Source organism: Myotis yumanensis, unplaced genomic scaffold, assembly GCF_028538775.1.
Source record: "Myotis yumanensis isolate MYYU_CA2020_CCGP unplaced genomic scaffold, mMyoYum1.0.hap1 SCAF_12, whole genome shotgun sequence".
Taxonomy (NCBI): domain Eukaryota; kingdom Metazoa; phylum Chordata; class Mammalia; order Chiroptera; family Vespertilionidae; genus Myotis; species Myotis yumanensis.
This window is the reverse complement of record NW_027223763.1, coordinates 24,764,154-24,779,704: the sequence shown is the minus strand read 5'-3', so window position 1 is coordinate 24,779,704 and position 15,551 is coordinate 24,764,154. Positions and strand designations below refer to the sequence as shown.

The following is a 15,551-nucleotide window of genomic DNA, read 5'->3' as shown; positions in this document are numbered from 1 at the left end:
AAGGACCGGATCTCTTCTCTCATCCTATCTCCTTTGGTGATCTGACCAACCATTGATGCTTCGGCAATCACCCGGGTCCTGCTGGGTTCTAAAACTGTATTTCAGACTCAGGGTCTCTCCTTGCTTCACAGTCATCTCTTCATTGTCAGCATCATTGTCTAAATCAAGCTCGCTTTGACTCTTTCTGGGACTGGAGCAATGTCTCCTTGCTCTTTTCCCTCCTTTGACCTTTCCTCATTCCATTCATCGGCTTCCAAAGTAGCCTTGCTAACTCATATCTCATGTAATTGTTAATCACGTCATTCCTCTGTTCAAATGCCGTCTCATCTAAGGAGATTGTTCTGATCCCATAGTCATGTGTCCCAAACTTCGTTCTTCCCTACACTGTATTTTTACAGCAGTTGGCACATTTCACTTTATATTATAATTTCGTGTACCCTGTCTTCCCTATTAGCAGAGAACTCCTAAGGATCGTGGTCATCTCTGTACAGTGTACAGTGCTTTTTATGAAGTGGATGCTCAGTAAATAAGTGTTGGTTGTCAAGTTGGTACTGTCAGGCTCTTAGTAAGCATCGCCCTGCTTTACACCTGCATTAGAAACTTCTGGAATTCTTAGAGCACATGAAGAATTAGATAAAGCAGACTAGTATGTCTTATTTTAGGAGCAATTATATAAAGAACGCACTCTCTCTATTATAGTCATATGATAACTACAAAACAAAAAATATTTGAAGATTTAGGGGGTTGGGCATCTAAGGAAGCTGGAAGCCCAGTGGAGTCTTCAAGGCTGAGGTTGTGACATGAAAGCAGATGTGTGAGAAGGATGATTTCTCCCTCGGAAATTCTAAAACCACCAAAGGGAAGGTTTAAGAATCCTAAGAATTAGTGATGTTTTATTTCTGTAAAGCATTTATTCTATTACAGTGTTTACCACATGCCTATTATTTTTTAGGAAACAGTAAAAAAACATTTTGTTTGCAATTCAGTTCCCATATATATGTGAAGCATTGAATTCCAAACCTAAGTAAGCCTATGAATTAAGGTGCTTACTGCCTCCTGGAGAAAGAATAGGTTAATTACAGACCAAACGACCATAGGAAAAGCCCGCCTAACTGAACTTGCCAATCTATAAATGAAAAGAGACAGTGGCAATATTCCAGGCCCCTTTAATGTTTCATCAGCAATGCACCTTGATGTACAAATGTCAGAACTTGGCACTGCCTTTTATGTTTATTGACATTCTAGTTTAGGCATTCTGCTCATCCCAGCAGACCATTCCCACTTGGCAGGTCCAATTGTATCTTGTCTCGCCTTTATCTACATTGTTTCTTGCCTGGTTACCATCAGTGTGGGGCTAATTTTTACTTCTCATGCATTGACACTAACCCCTTGATGTGCACTGCTTAGACATAATTTTTGCCAGCTCCTGCTGGCTTTCAGTCAATAACTATCTGACAGCCACACTCTGATATTGATGGGAATATTCACAGCACTTGAATGTTTCTAAATTGAATTGGGGGTAAAGAAAGATTTCAATAGTAATAATCACAATATGGTCAGTTGCTTGAACTCTAGGTATACGGACTTTCAATCTTAAAACCTTGCTAGGTATTTGGATTGTGTGTTTTTTGAGCAAAAATTGACTGAGAATCCTAAATAAACCAGTTGGGGGAATTTTTTTTATTTTTGGAAATTGGGGGGAATTTGAATACGGAGTTGACATTGGATCTTACTAAGGAATTCCTGTTAATTTTGTTAATACAATAGTGATGTGGTTATGTTCATATTATTTATAGATGAATACTGAAATGCAGGGAAATGTAATGATAGAAATTCTGGGATTTTCTTTAAGATACTTTAGCAAAAGTGAAAAGGAAGGGCTTGGATGAAGCAAATGTGGCCAGGATCTTGCTAATTGTTACATTTGGATGATGTGTGTGCAAAGCAGAATGGTGTTACACCCTCTACTTTTGTTTATGTTTGAGTTGTCTCCTAATAAAAATATACTCTCAGGCAGTTTGTGAATTGAAATGCAATTTCTATTCACAAACTGCCTGAGAGATCTAGTTCTTCCCACCTCCTTTCACCTGTTACAAATAAGAAAACAGAAGCTCAGAGAAGTGAAGAGAATGTCCAGGTCCTACAGGTCTCGGACTCCTGGTTGAGCATTCTCTAGGGTATCTTATGCTACCTGTTCTTTGCTTTTGTCATATTTGTAAGTATAGGCATAGTTTGGGCCTTACTTTCATAAATCAGATTTCTATAATCTTGCTTGTATACTATGTGAAAGACACTACATTTTATTATAGAAGAAATAACTTACTAAATATAGGTTATTTCACGTTGATTTTAGAAGTTTCATTCTCTAAGAGACTTAAACTCAATAATTGATAGATGTGCTGTAGAAAGGTTATTGAACAGGGAGACATTTGATCTTAGTTTCAGTCTAGGTTCTGCAGGTTACTAGTTATGTAACCTTCCGCAAGTTGCTTAATTTTTCTGAGTCTGTTTATTGAGTTTATTTCCCTAAATATCCTCTAAAATTCAACTTAGCTCTACTATTGTGTGATAATATTTACCATTTAATAATGTAGTTAATTTTTAGACTACATATAAATAATGTTTTAAAGTTTACATAGGCACCTCTACTTAGGGCCTTCTGGTCCCTGAACAAGAGTGGCAGATGGAGCTGCCCTTAAGTGAGGGTTCCTTACCTTTACCTCTTGGGGCTTCCTTCTGAATTCAGCTTCCTTATTGAAGTGGCCAAACCACCCTTTGCTTATACTAAAAACCCTGTCCTTCTATGGCTTACTGTAGCTATTAGATGAATTTTGAAGAGATTTTTTTTTTCTGTAATCATTGGATAGTTTTCTGTGTCTAATGATGCTTTCATATAATCATCATTTATTCCACTTCGGATATCAGCTGATTATTTTCTCTGAACATCTCTTATTGCATTGAATTAGTAACAGTCACTCAGAGAGGAATCAGATCAGTGGCAGCCATTAGGTGGCCATAAATACTAGTTTGGGTCCAATGGAAATAATATTTATGATAAGTGATTATGGTATCACAAATCATACTGCAATGTATGTCTTATAATAACAGTAATAGCCAACATGTATGAACTCCTTTGTGCCAGGCACAATGCCAATCTTTATATTTATTTTTTTTTCTTCATGCCAAGTCTGCGATGAGGAAAGCTGGGGCTTAGAAACATCGAGCAAGTTGTTTAAGAAGTGACAGTTATCATCGCCATTGTTGGATGGTGGGATTTGGGGTTTGGGGTTTTTTATTTCAATATTTTTATTTTTCACATTGTTTAAATTCTTAGATGTGTCCTTTTCATGAAGTAGACATTTTTTTTAAAAAAAGGAAAGCATATCTGCCAAGATAATAATAGTGGTTAATTAATTGTGAGGGTGGTGATTTGGATGACTATTTTCTTCCGTGTATTTATCTAATTTATTTTATATTTACAAAAATAGAAAAATGTGTTTTTAAAAAGGAATTTGCCTAAAATCACACAATTAGAGCCATTTGAGGCACATAACTACAGGACAATAATGTGTATCTTTTCTAAATAACGTATTTATCAAAAGGGGGCTATATGTCCACTGTACAAAGTCTAAAAGGCATAAAAGGGCCTTGAGTGAAAACGGAATGTCCCTCCTACACTTGCCTCTGAGACAGTCGGTTTCTCTCTCAGGCATCACTGTCACCTTTCTTGGGAAACTTCTGGAGATATGTTTTATATAGGTGAACACACACGGATAAATTCTTTCTTGTACAGTGGAGCATGCCACAATACTCTTCTGTTTCTTACTTTTTCCTTTTTTCAATTAACAAGAGATCCTGGAGATTGTTCCTTGTTTATTCATACATGCAGGAGTGGCTGCATTATACTGATGACTTCATTGCATGGGTGGCCTGTGCTTTATTTAACTGGTCCTCTGATGATGCATATTGAAGTTGTTTGCATTCTTCTACTATTTCAAGCTGTGCTTCTGTGAATATCCTTGCACATAAAGCAGCTCAAAGGAGAGCAGATCTGGGGGGTAAATGCCTGTATGTGAAATGGCTATGTTGAAAGGCAGATACATACATAATTTTGATAGGATGCCAAATTGTTCTCCCTAAAGATTAAGGTAGTGTGTGAGAGATTGCCAGCACAGTCAGTTCTTAAACTTTCTGGTGTGTGCTAATCTAATTATGAAAATGTTCTTTCGTATGAGTCTTAATTTGTATTTCTCTTAAATTAGTGAGATTGGACATATATTTAGGTGCCATTAGTATTTCCTGTTATGGGAACTCTTTTACCTTTGTTTTTGGTGTTTTTGCCCTGCAAAGTTTTATTGTGTGTGTGTGTGTGTGTGTGTGTTTATGTAGTTGGATTTATCAAGCTTAAGGTTTCTGACTTTTGTACCTTTTTTATTTTAAAGACTTCCCTCTTCAATTTTTAAGAAATCTCCCATGATTTCTTATGGTATATTTATGACTTCTTTTATGTGTATATATATTTAGATCTTTGCCTCATTCATAATTTATTTTAGAGTAAAATGTGATATAAGTATTTTTTCCCCAGATGGTTACCCAGTTGTTTCAGCATTATTTAATAATTCATCCTTTCTCCAGCTATAGAGCCATCCTTATCATATACTAAATCTCTCCATTTGGAGGTATATTTTTAATTTCTTTTTTAAAATATATATATATTTAAATATATTTTATTGATTTCTTACAGAGAGGAAGGGAGAGGGATAGAGAGTTAGAAACATCGATGAGAGAGAAACATCAATCAGCTGCCTCCTGCATACCCCCTCCTGGGGATGTGCCCGAAACCAAGGTACATGCCTTTGACCAGAATCGAACCTGGGACCCTTCAGTCTGCAGGCCAACACTCTATCCACTGAGCCAAACCAGCTAGGGCTAAATATGTTTTATTGAAATTTTTTTTAGAGAGAGAGGGAGCGAGAAACATCAGTAAGAGAAAAGCATTGATCAGCTGCTGCCTGCATGCTTCCTACTGGGGATCTAGCCCGCAACCCAGTCATGTGCCCTGACCTGGAATTAAACTGGCGCCTTCTGGGTACATAGGATGATGATCAACCAACTGAGCCACACTGGCCAGAGCTATTTTGTATTTCATAAACACTCAAATTATGAATCTCACAGAATATTATTTGCAGTCCTTTTTTCAGATAGGAATGAGGAACTATTTGGAACACGGGAAAGAGGAAAGGGATCATGTTCTCACAGCCCCCAGTTTGTGAGCCAGTGAGGAAAACTCAGGAATTGATGTGGTCAGCAGCACAGAGCACCTGACCCAGCTTCCCCCTGGCTTGTGCCCCTCAGAGAACAGAAGGAGCTGCTTTGCCTGAGGAATGTTCCATGTCTCCGCATGTTTCCTTTCCCTGCTTGTATTGCCAGTTAGCTGTACCTCGAATTACATTCCGACACTTTAAAAACTCTCCCTGCCTCAGGTACACCCCCCTCGATTATGCTTTGCTTGGTGAGCGCCACGAAGTGATCCAGTTCATGTTGGAGCACGGCGCCCTGTCCATCGCAGCCATCCAGGACATCGCTGCCTTCAAAATCCAAGCTGTGTACAAAGGCTACAAGGTCAGGAAAGCCTTCCGAGACCGCAAGAACCTCCTCATGAAGCATGAGCAGCTGAGGAAAGATGCTGCTGCCAAGTAAGTCCCAGCTGTTAGCGATGGGTGATGGTTCTCACAACTCGGGTCAGGGCTGGAGGGGCGGAGAGGGAGTCGGGGGAGAATCTGAAATAGCTCTGATCCCTGTACCCAAGCCACCTTCCCCCTTCTGCTCACCAGTCCTTCGGAGGACTGAGGCTGAAATGAAGGACAAGGTCTAACCTCTGCGTGGTGGCTGTTCCTCTCAGTTTCCCAGGGAAGGAGTGGAGGGTGGCTGCGCTCCCTTAGTGAGCTGCAAAGAGAAAGCTGGCCTTCTCACCTCTCCTGCCTTTCCCGAGGAAACTTCCATCAGTGCCTGCCTGCTTCCACAAGACTCATCGAGCTTTGATTTGATTAAAGCAACCAACTTGTATAAATAACTTACTTCTCCCCCACCTATTCCTTGACAAATTTATACTAAATAATGTAATTTATTCAATGATCATTGATTGAATTCTACTGTACATACAAAACTTTTGGCTAGAGCCTACAGAGAAAATAGTAACTAAAAGGAAAATACTTGCTTCAAGAACCTCACACTTTTCTGGATAATGATACAAAATGTGCAAAATAGTCGTAGGTTCGTATTATACATTGTGATTATCTTACCATAAGTGATAGATTTTAGATTAGGCTTTGGTTTGCCTTTTCTTTGATGCCTCTGTTGGGTATTTTAAATAGCAGGAGGTATCACATTAGCAGGTATAGAGACCGAAACTTCTGATGATAAAGATGCGGACAACAGGTAGATTCCTGAGAGACAACTTCCGGGCTGTGTCTTGAATGTTTCCAAACCTTGGATCATTCCAACTCTTAATTCCTTCCATATCTTTCCCATAAGGGGGAAGCATACGTGTAATAAATAGCAATTAAAAATAATAATCAAAGGCAGGATAAACCATGTCAGCAAGAAGTTAAATACCACCATGCACTGGAATACTCACCATGAGGCAGCCTTCGCCAGACAAGATTGACAGAAACACATTCTCTTCTGTGACTCTGAAGCTATCAGAGTAGGTGGCATCCTCGGAAACATTCCTTTGCATTGGTCTCTTAATGAGGCCCATGGCATCACATGTGCCAGAGAATCCAGTATTAACCTAAAGCCGCGACATGCCTGTTTCCAGCTTTCTTATCAAAGTCCTCTGCATGTGAGTGACAACTGGAAGTAGGTAATACACGTGACAAATTATCCTGAGAGGCTAGTAAATATTCTCTACAAGGGATGGAATATTGTATTTCCTTCCACTGGTGTTTCTATAAACTCGTCCTGGCACCTCCGTGACCCTTTCCCAGGAGTCCTAGTGGAAATCACCTTCCTTAAAGGATGGATGGGAAAGGAACTTGTTTAACTTACAGTGATTTTTAATTTACTGATAGAGAAATTGGGAGAGACGTTTTAGTCATATTCTCTAAGGTGTTTTTTTTAAAATACTGCTTAAAGAATACCTATAATCCATTCAAAAGCACTTTATAACTCATACTGCTCCACCTGTGTTGTTGCCAGAATGAACATTACCATAATTTGCCTGCCAAAGCACACCGTTGAGGGCACACTAAGTTAAGACCGTGTTTATGTGGGTCGCTCTTCTTCCCTGGAGCTTCCTTTTTGCCAGGTTTTTATTTCACTCTCTAACCATAGATCTCCCCTAACTTGTCAACTCTTCCTTCTCACATTTTTAAATTATACCATCTCCACACTGAGGTCAGCCCTGTGAGCAAACCCCTTAGACCTCTACTCCTGCTATGCTTTTTTTAAAATTATTATTATTGAAAATGTATCTACTTTTAAGACTTAAATTACTTCATCTCTGTAAATAACCCCGTAATCTGTCTCATATCTTGACCTCCTGGAACTCTAATCATGGCTCATCAGCTGCCTCCTGGGCATCTCCGCCTCACTGTCCTTTGGTCACTGCCAGCATTTCAGATCACTGGACATTTCCATTGTGTGTCCTGTTGTCACCAGCACTGCAGACCCACTGTGTGAAACATGCAGCTCATCACCACAGCCTGTCTCTCCTCTCGCCTCCTGACTTCCCTGCTAGTGCATCCACCACTGATTCTGTTCATTCCTCTTTTGAAATGTACTGTTATGTCCTTTTGCTTTCCTTCTCTGTCCCATTACTCAATACAAGCCCTTATTCTTGAATACCAGGCATGATGCTGTGTAAAACCTTCAATATTTTACTTCCGCTTATATCTCCAAGTCCCATTTCTCTCTACTACTCCCACCCTTCCACACCTTCCATTTGAGGTCTCAGCCATCCTGAACTTTCTTTGCTTCCTCTCTTACCACTTTCTTTACTAACCACACTCTCTGGGAGACCTGAGCTGCCTCTGGCTAGTGTATGAGAGTGAGTATGCCTCTCAGAGTTACATAATCAAGTCCAGTTTGGGTCACCCCATTCAGACTCTTGTCATGCTGTAGTCCCTTCTACAGGAGGCTGTTTTGTGTCCACAAAAAGTCAAATGACAAGGAATTCTGTGCCTCTCATGCAGTACATTCCATTAGTGGGCAGTTCTGTCTGGCAGAAGTTCTTTTCTACCTTTTGGTTTTGAGCTAAAGGTAAAATTCTAAATCCTCTCTATAAACCAACCTTCAGATCATTAAAGAAAGTGTTCATGACACTCACACTCCTAACCTAGGTCTCCTTTTTGCCTCAAAGCAGATCCTCTTGCAGCCTGCTCCCCAAACATCTTCACTTTGTCAATGCCTGTCTCCAGGGTGGACTTATAGGTCTGACTCTTCTGCTCATGCTGTGGTCTGACCCATGGGAAATCACTTCCATGATGCTCCTTCATGCCATTCCACTGCTCTGAGCCTCAGATTCCTATCAGTAAAATAAAAAGGACAGGCTTTGGGGCTCCATGAATTCCCTGAAACTCCTCGAAGCGTTTCCTATGTCATGTGCACATGTGGATTTTGAGGGAGAGTATCTCTACATTTTTATCACATTCTCAAAGAGGGTCCATGAGTCACAGAGAGATTCTTAAAAATAGGACTAAATGATATCTGAGGTCCCTCCAAGCTCTAACATTCTATAAGCCAAAGGTTCTAAAACACATGGCATTTTCTTATTCCCTTGAGAGGAAGTCAGAGACCAAGTATTACTAGGGCTGTTACTCAGCGACAATGAAGAGATAGACTCTGACAGGTCCCCTCCTCACAGTGCAGTGCCAACTGAAAAGGTTAGCACCAAACCTTTTCTGTCTTGTGAGGTAATCAGCTTCCCCTCACTGGAAGTGTTCTAGCTGAAATTGAATTATCATCTCTGCAGGGTGATACATAAGGAGTTTTAAGGTTATATAAAGAGCTGGTCTCGAAGGTCTCTTCTGAGTCAAACATTCTGTTGGAGGTAGGCTGCATGTTTTTGCTCATGCTCTTTCCTCTGCTGAAATAACCTCTCGCTTCCCTCCTCTCCTTTTGACATTCTGTGGAGCCAGTGTCAATAGTCCCATATCCTCCACAGCTCTGTGTGGATACCTCTATTTTAGCACTCATCACATCCAAAACTCACTATCAGCAGGAGTGCCTGGATCAGGTTCCCCACTAGATTGTCAATTCTTGAGAGCATGGACTGTGTTATGTATGCATCTCTAGAGCCTAGAACACTTGATTGAACATTAATAATAAATGTTCAATAACTGACCCAGCCTGGGTCTAGCCCAGGGGTGGGGAACATCCGGCCTGGAGGCTATATGAGGCCTGAGAAATCATTTGGTCTGGCCCTGCCAAGGCATTAGGGGTGAGTTAATTAAATGTTTCACCAAATATGGCAGGCTAATTTTTAAGTTGATCATTTTGTATGGCTCACAGATAATGTTAGAAATATCCAAATGGCCCTTGGCAGAAAAAAGGTTCCCCACCCCAGGTCTAGACCTTACATAAGTAATTCATCATTCTAGGCTTTAGCTTCCCCTCTGTCCAGTGGAGTGCTGGGCCAGATGCTCTCTCCGGTCTCCCTCAGTTCTAGTCCAGGAATTGTCTGTAGTCCTACTTTCACTGGTGTGCCTTCCTCAGGCAGCAAACACATTTACATACCATTTACCCCTACAACCCATGCTAGGCATGTATGTATGCATTTGGTTTTCCAGCCCCCTCCATGTGTATTGTAAGCAGATTACGATTTTTAAAAGGAAATAAGAGCAGGAGGCTCACCACTGCATCCACGTGAGCATGAGACCCCGCTCTGTGGCCTCCACAGAGACTGGTATTTGCCCCGTTTTGACAAGAAATCATTCGTCTATCAGATACTACATTCCCTGAATATTCAGGTTTCCATTGCCTTGAGTATAGGACCTATGTGAGGTTTCAGAGATGTGATTCAAGTGGCTTCATGGAACAGGGATTAGTGAGGTTTTAGTCGGGAGCATTTGCTAAAAATACCTTTATGCCCAGCCCTGTAGCTCTTAGACTGCATGTCACTCAGGCCACGCCCAGGTTTCTTCACTTCCAATCAGACCCAGTCACAGGGAAGCTTATTGTAATAGCTTTACCTCTACATAGAAGTAATAATGATTACTTATATTTATACTGCTGTAAGCTTGCAAAGTTCTTACACATTAATTCACTAAATCTGTACAATAAATCAATAAAGTAGGCGGGCATTACTCCTTAATCCTATTTCATAGATGGGAAAATAACAGAGGTTAACTTGCCTAAAATCACACAGCTGGTCGGGGCGAAAGGTGGCACTTGAATCTCACTTCAACCCTCAGCCAGGTTCCTGCATTGTTGTTTGGTTCATGCTTATGCTAGAGATTGTCTCCCTTACTGGCACCTTCCTGCTAGGCCACATGGAACAGCTCTGGCTTCTTTTTTCTGACTTCCACCCATAAGTGTAACTTGGGGATGGCAGAAGCAGGCCCCCCAAGTCAGCTTTTCTCCTAACCCAGTGCCTGTTCACTTGTGCCAGTGTTGTCTCCAGTGATTACAAGAGTGGTGCCAAGTCACCATCATTAATTCTGCAATGTAGTTCAATAAAAATCTTTCTGTTACTCTCACGGCAAACAGCAGAGCACACCAATATCTCCTACATCCTTGAGAAAGCTAAGAAAATTAGTTGGCCCCAAGCCTACACCAGGGCTCTGAACAAGAATGGCATTAGGGCAAAGCTGGTTCAAATCGGTCCAACAAGACACACTCACTAGATCTCCCTTATCTGTGGGAACCATTTTAATCACATCTCTCAAACTTCTCTTAGGCCTTGTATTCATGCAAACTTGAATACTCATTGAATAGAAAAAGCTTGCCTATTTCTGCAGTGTCTGATATAATTAATTTCTTTTGTCAAAACTTGGCAAACACGGCACTCTGGGAGCCATACAGTGGGGTAGGAAAAAATGTCAACTTCTGGGACTCAGACTCTCTAGGCCCAGAGTCGGGTCTATGCCATGTTGTGAGGTTGCATCCAGTGCTGAGATGCCGGAGCTGTTAGACTTTCAAGTCGTTCTTGCCCTGATCTGGTTCTATGCACATCAAGCAAGCTTTGATTCCTTAGTTTCTTATTGGCCTTTTTTTTTTTTTTCAATTGTCATCCAGGCTCCTAATCTGTAGAAATTCCCATCACTGGTCTTAGGTCTGGTTTGCGGGGGAGGGGGGTTTAGGGTGCATCTCTGCGCCACAGTAGCCCTTTGGCGGTTTGCAGCAGCATGTGTTCTTGAATCTTTTCTTCCCTGCATGAAACGGCTCCAGTTCCTTCAGCCCGTCACCTGGAGATCCTCTTCCCTCTGACGCACAGGACCCAAAGCAGATGTTGTCAAAGCTCTGATCCCCAGTTGATGTGCTCACCTTGTTATACTGTGAGTCTCTGGAGAGCTGCAAAAATTGTTCTAGAAAAGACAGTACAAATCAGACTAATTGGCAGCCCATCAAAAGCTGCTGTCCGGCCATTCTCCCTTAAGATAATAGAAAAAGGAGAGAAAAATGTGACTGTTTTATACATTAAGATTCTGCCCTGCTAATACCTTCCCTACTAACATGTTACTTGCAGTATCATGGACAGGACCCTTTTCTTCCTCTCCAAATTGTCAAAAACTAGAATAACATTGGTTCTTTTTCTGGTATTTGTTTCCTGAATTTTATAAAATAGTTCAAGTTTATAGCATAGCCCACTGTGAAAATTAAAGATCTTTGGTATTCTATAATAAATTATTTGGAGGGGAAAAACACTTAAATTTCAGGGCAATTATTGAGCCTCAGAGTTTAGGACTAATAGCCACGCTGGAAGCTAGTTTGAAATGCTATTAATGGTTACTTTGGTGTTATATTACAAGGTTCTTTAAATGATCCAATTGATTTTTAGATGATGGAAGAAGATTGAGTGAAATTTTAAAAAGCAATGTTGTCACTGAGATGGATTTTACAGGGACAAGTAGAGCAGCTGAGTTCTGTCTCAGCTCTGTGTCTGGTTTATGATGGGGCCTCGGGTAAGTCACTCATCTCTCTGCCTCAGTTTCCTTGTCTACCAAATAAGAGTGTCACCCTCAGTAACCTGAGAGTCCTTCACACTCTTAACTATAAGCAGTGATTCTGGACCTTTCCCCCCCAGATTAGACACATACCTGTGGGATCATGTTCCATTCTCAGGAGCTGTCTCGTGTGTGTGTGTTGTTGTTGCTTTTATTTTAAGGTAAAAGTATAGATAAAATAGATGTAGCTTATGCATAAGTCCCACCTGCCTTTCACCGCAGTTATTATCACTTTTACATCAAGAACCACAGCTCTGGAGAACTTCGCCACTTGGAAGATTTTTTAAAAAATTTAAATGCATCAATTTTTAAAAAATATTAATATACTTCTATTAATAAACTGGGGGGCCCAGTTATATATCCTGATGACTATATTCTTTCTCCCAAATCTGCTATGTAGTTCTACCAAAATGAAAACACAACGCCCTGCAAACATCCCCCTTCAAGAAGTCTTCAGAGAGCAGTGCTCCCTTGCTTTCTGGGCATCCGGTCACTCCGAAAAGCTGGACCCCTGTTGTCTGGTGGCTGCCTGTGCTGCAGGCCATGATGGTCTGCAGTGACAAGGTCTGCCCAGGGGCTGAGTGCACAGTCACTCCTTGCAATTGGAAAAGGAGAGCTGTTTGGTTTCCTAAGAGAAAGAGAAACAGCTGCTCGTATAATGAAGTTTAATTTATCATCTCAAAGCTCCTCTTCATGGCAGTGAGACCCATGTAGATGCCCAGCCAGACAACCGGGGGCCTGTGTCTATAGAGGATCCACATTCTCCTAGAGCAGTTCTCTTCCTCCGTGCGAGTAGGAAGAGCAGCACTCACTCCCTCTGCCTGTCAGGAGCAAGGCTGTTAGATCAGGTAGCAGCACCTCCCCCACCAGGTGCTCCCACCTTCTGCACAGCAGCCCTCCCAGTCCCTGCGCACTGAAATGGCACCTGCTAGAGCATCCCCGTGAGGCTCAGGCACGGATGACAGCGTCCCGCTCGCCTCTCGCTTGCACTGCAGCGCACTCAAGTGTCAGCAGCTGGCAAAGCATGTAAGACAGCCAGTCACATAGAAACATGGGAGCTGTACAGGGGTTAGCACAGCCCATCTGGCCACTTCTGTGGGAAGGGACTCGATGTGAAACTAGAAGATAAGCAAACTTGGACCCCAGATCAGAGGTCTCACCACTGGAAGAAAGGCCTTCAGAAGGTTACAAGGCTTTGTATCAAAGACCCAGAGAGCTATCATCTGGGGCTCCCCTGTCCCTTGAGATCTGAGTGAGCTCAGCTTCAAATTCCACAGTCTGGAAATCTGAATTCTGTGGCTTCTTGGGGACTTGGGGTCTCTGCCTCAGCTCTTGCTTCTGTCTCTGGTATCTCAGCTTGGCAGTTTTATCAGGTTGATAATGAACAAGCATCTGTGAGCATGATAGACACAAACAAAAAGTTGGTGCTATTAGGAGAATCACATTTCCTGTCCCATAATGGTCTAGTTGACAGACCATACGAGACTTTCCTGTTCTCTTAGCCTTATGCTCTAGGACCAGCAGCACCTGCAGAACCTGCTGCTTGTTAGGAATGCAGGAGTTTGCACCCCGCCCGACTTGCTAACTCAGAATCAAGATTTCGGCAGGATATCAGGAGATTCTGTTCACTCCAGTATGAGGAGCACAGGTCTAGTCCTTTTCTGTCACCTCACCGCAGGCCCTGGCCCTTGCTCTGTGTGTACCCAGCCTCTCACCTTCTCTCTTTTCCTCCTCCTTCCCTCTCTCTTGTTCTCTCATCTCCTCCCTCCCTGTCAGGAGCTACAAACAAACTCTGTGTCATGACAGAGCAGGCCTCTTCCCTGGAGCCTCGGAGCCAGTCACCACATGGCCCCGAAGATCTCACCTTACCAGCCCTCAGTCCTGATCCCAACCTTAATCAAGTGTTTGTCTAAACCAGGTCCCCTTCTGAGAGGGACTCGCACACCAGCTACTCCGAGAAGAGAAATCTCTCTATCTCATTACAAAACATATCCCGGACTTTATAAAGATACTTGGTTTCCAAACAGACCCCTAAATCAAGTCAGGATTACAAGCTGTCATATAAGTGTAGACCTGGAGGAGCTGAGTCTTCTACAGGAAGGTGACTGACTCACTCAAGGTCATATTGTGGTTATTGGCAGAGGCAGGACCAGAAAAGGTCTCACACTTCCCGGGCAGGCTTCTCTCCCCTAATCATTCTCCTTTTAACTGATCCTTCAAATGGCTACCAGATTCTCTTCCTGAGCAGTAATTGAATCATCCGAGCAGACGAATATACATTGGGTGCCTGCTGAGAATAGCAAGCACTGTTCAAAGATCAGAAGAGGCAACACGGGCCCAGTTTCCCAATCGACTTTGCCCCAACTGCTCCCTCAGACTGAAATCCTCACTCATTCCCACTGTCTGCCTGGCAAACTCCTACACATCTTTGAGAATCAACATTTGGACCTTCCTCTGTGCAAGCACACTATTATAACATTTCTTCCCCTGTGCATTGTCTTGGTTTTCCTAGCTGCTCCCTCTGAGTAGCAGGGTCCTCAAGGGAGGGCTGAACTCTGCGCTCCTCATTACTGTCTCATCTGTGCCCTGCACAGGACAGGCTCGGAGAATGTACTTTCCTTCCTCCTCTCTTTCCCTTGGAAATCCCTACAAATTAATGGTGCCTGTCAAACAAATCCTGTTCTTAACTCGGACCCTTTATCTTCAAGCACTTTGCCCCTTTTGGGACCTGGGCTGCTTCAAACCACCTGCCTCCCACTACTGCTCATTTCTAGACTCGTCTCCCCTGGCTCGCCCTTCTATCCTATTGCTATCCAAAGGGTCCAGCTTAGCCACCAGCTACTAGTACATGACTCTTTTTGGGTGCTATTTTATTTATTATGATTATGATTATTAAATTTATTGAGGGAATATTGCTTAATAACAATATATAAATTTCAGTTGTACATTGTAATTCAGTGTCTACTGCATTGCACGCTCACCATCAAAAGTTTAGTTTCTTTTCATTACCATATATTTGAACCCTTTCTCACAGAAGAGCAGAGATATTTAAAAGTGAACATTCGTAAAAGAAACCAATGAGCTTCTGGACATTGGTCTCAGAGGTGATTTTGTGAATTTGACTCCAAAGACTTTTTAAGAATCATCTCATCTCGTGGGCCTCGTCGGCAAAAGAATAGGTTTGACTCATTAGCTAGAGCTCTCAATGGCAGGGTTGCGATGCACAAGTGTGTTATGATCAGTTGTGAGGTGCTTTGAAATTTTTTCGTATGATCATTAAGGTCTGCCAGTGGTCATTTTAATAGAGAAAATTAAAGGTTATCTTACGATTGTCATTCTCAGTTGTGTTCCGATGCACTTTCTGGAACAGGAAAAAGGCTTGGG

At 42.1% G+C, this 15,551-nt stretch overlaps 1 protein-coding gene across 1 annotated transcript in view; it reads left to right on the top strand.

Moving 5' to 3' along the window:
• The window catches only part of INVS (inversin), a 119,469-nt gene that overhangs the window by 82,803 nt on the left and 21,115 nt on the right, over window positions 1-15,551 (top strand). The window contains exon 12 of the mRNA XM_070431063.1: window positions 5,484-5,696. Coding sequence (XP_070287164.1) covers window positions 5,484-5,696 — 213 coding nt within the window. The remainder of the gene's footprint in view (window positions 1-5,483; window positions 5,697-15,551) is intronic.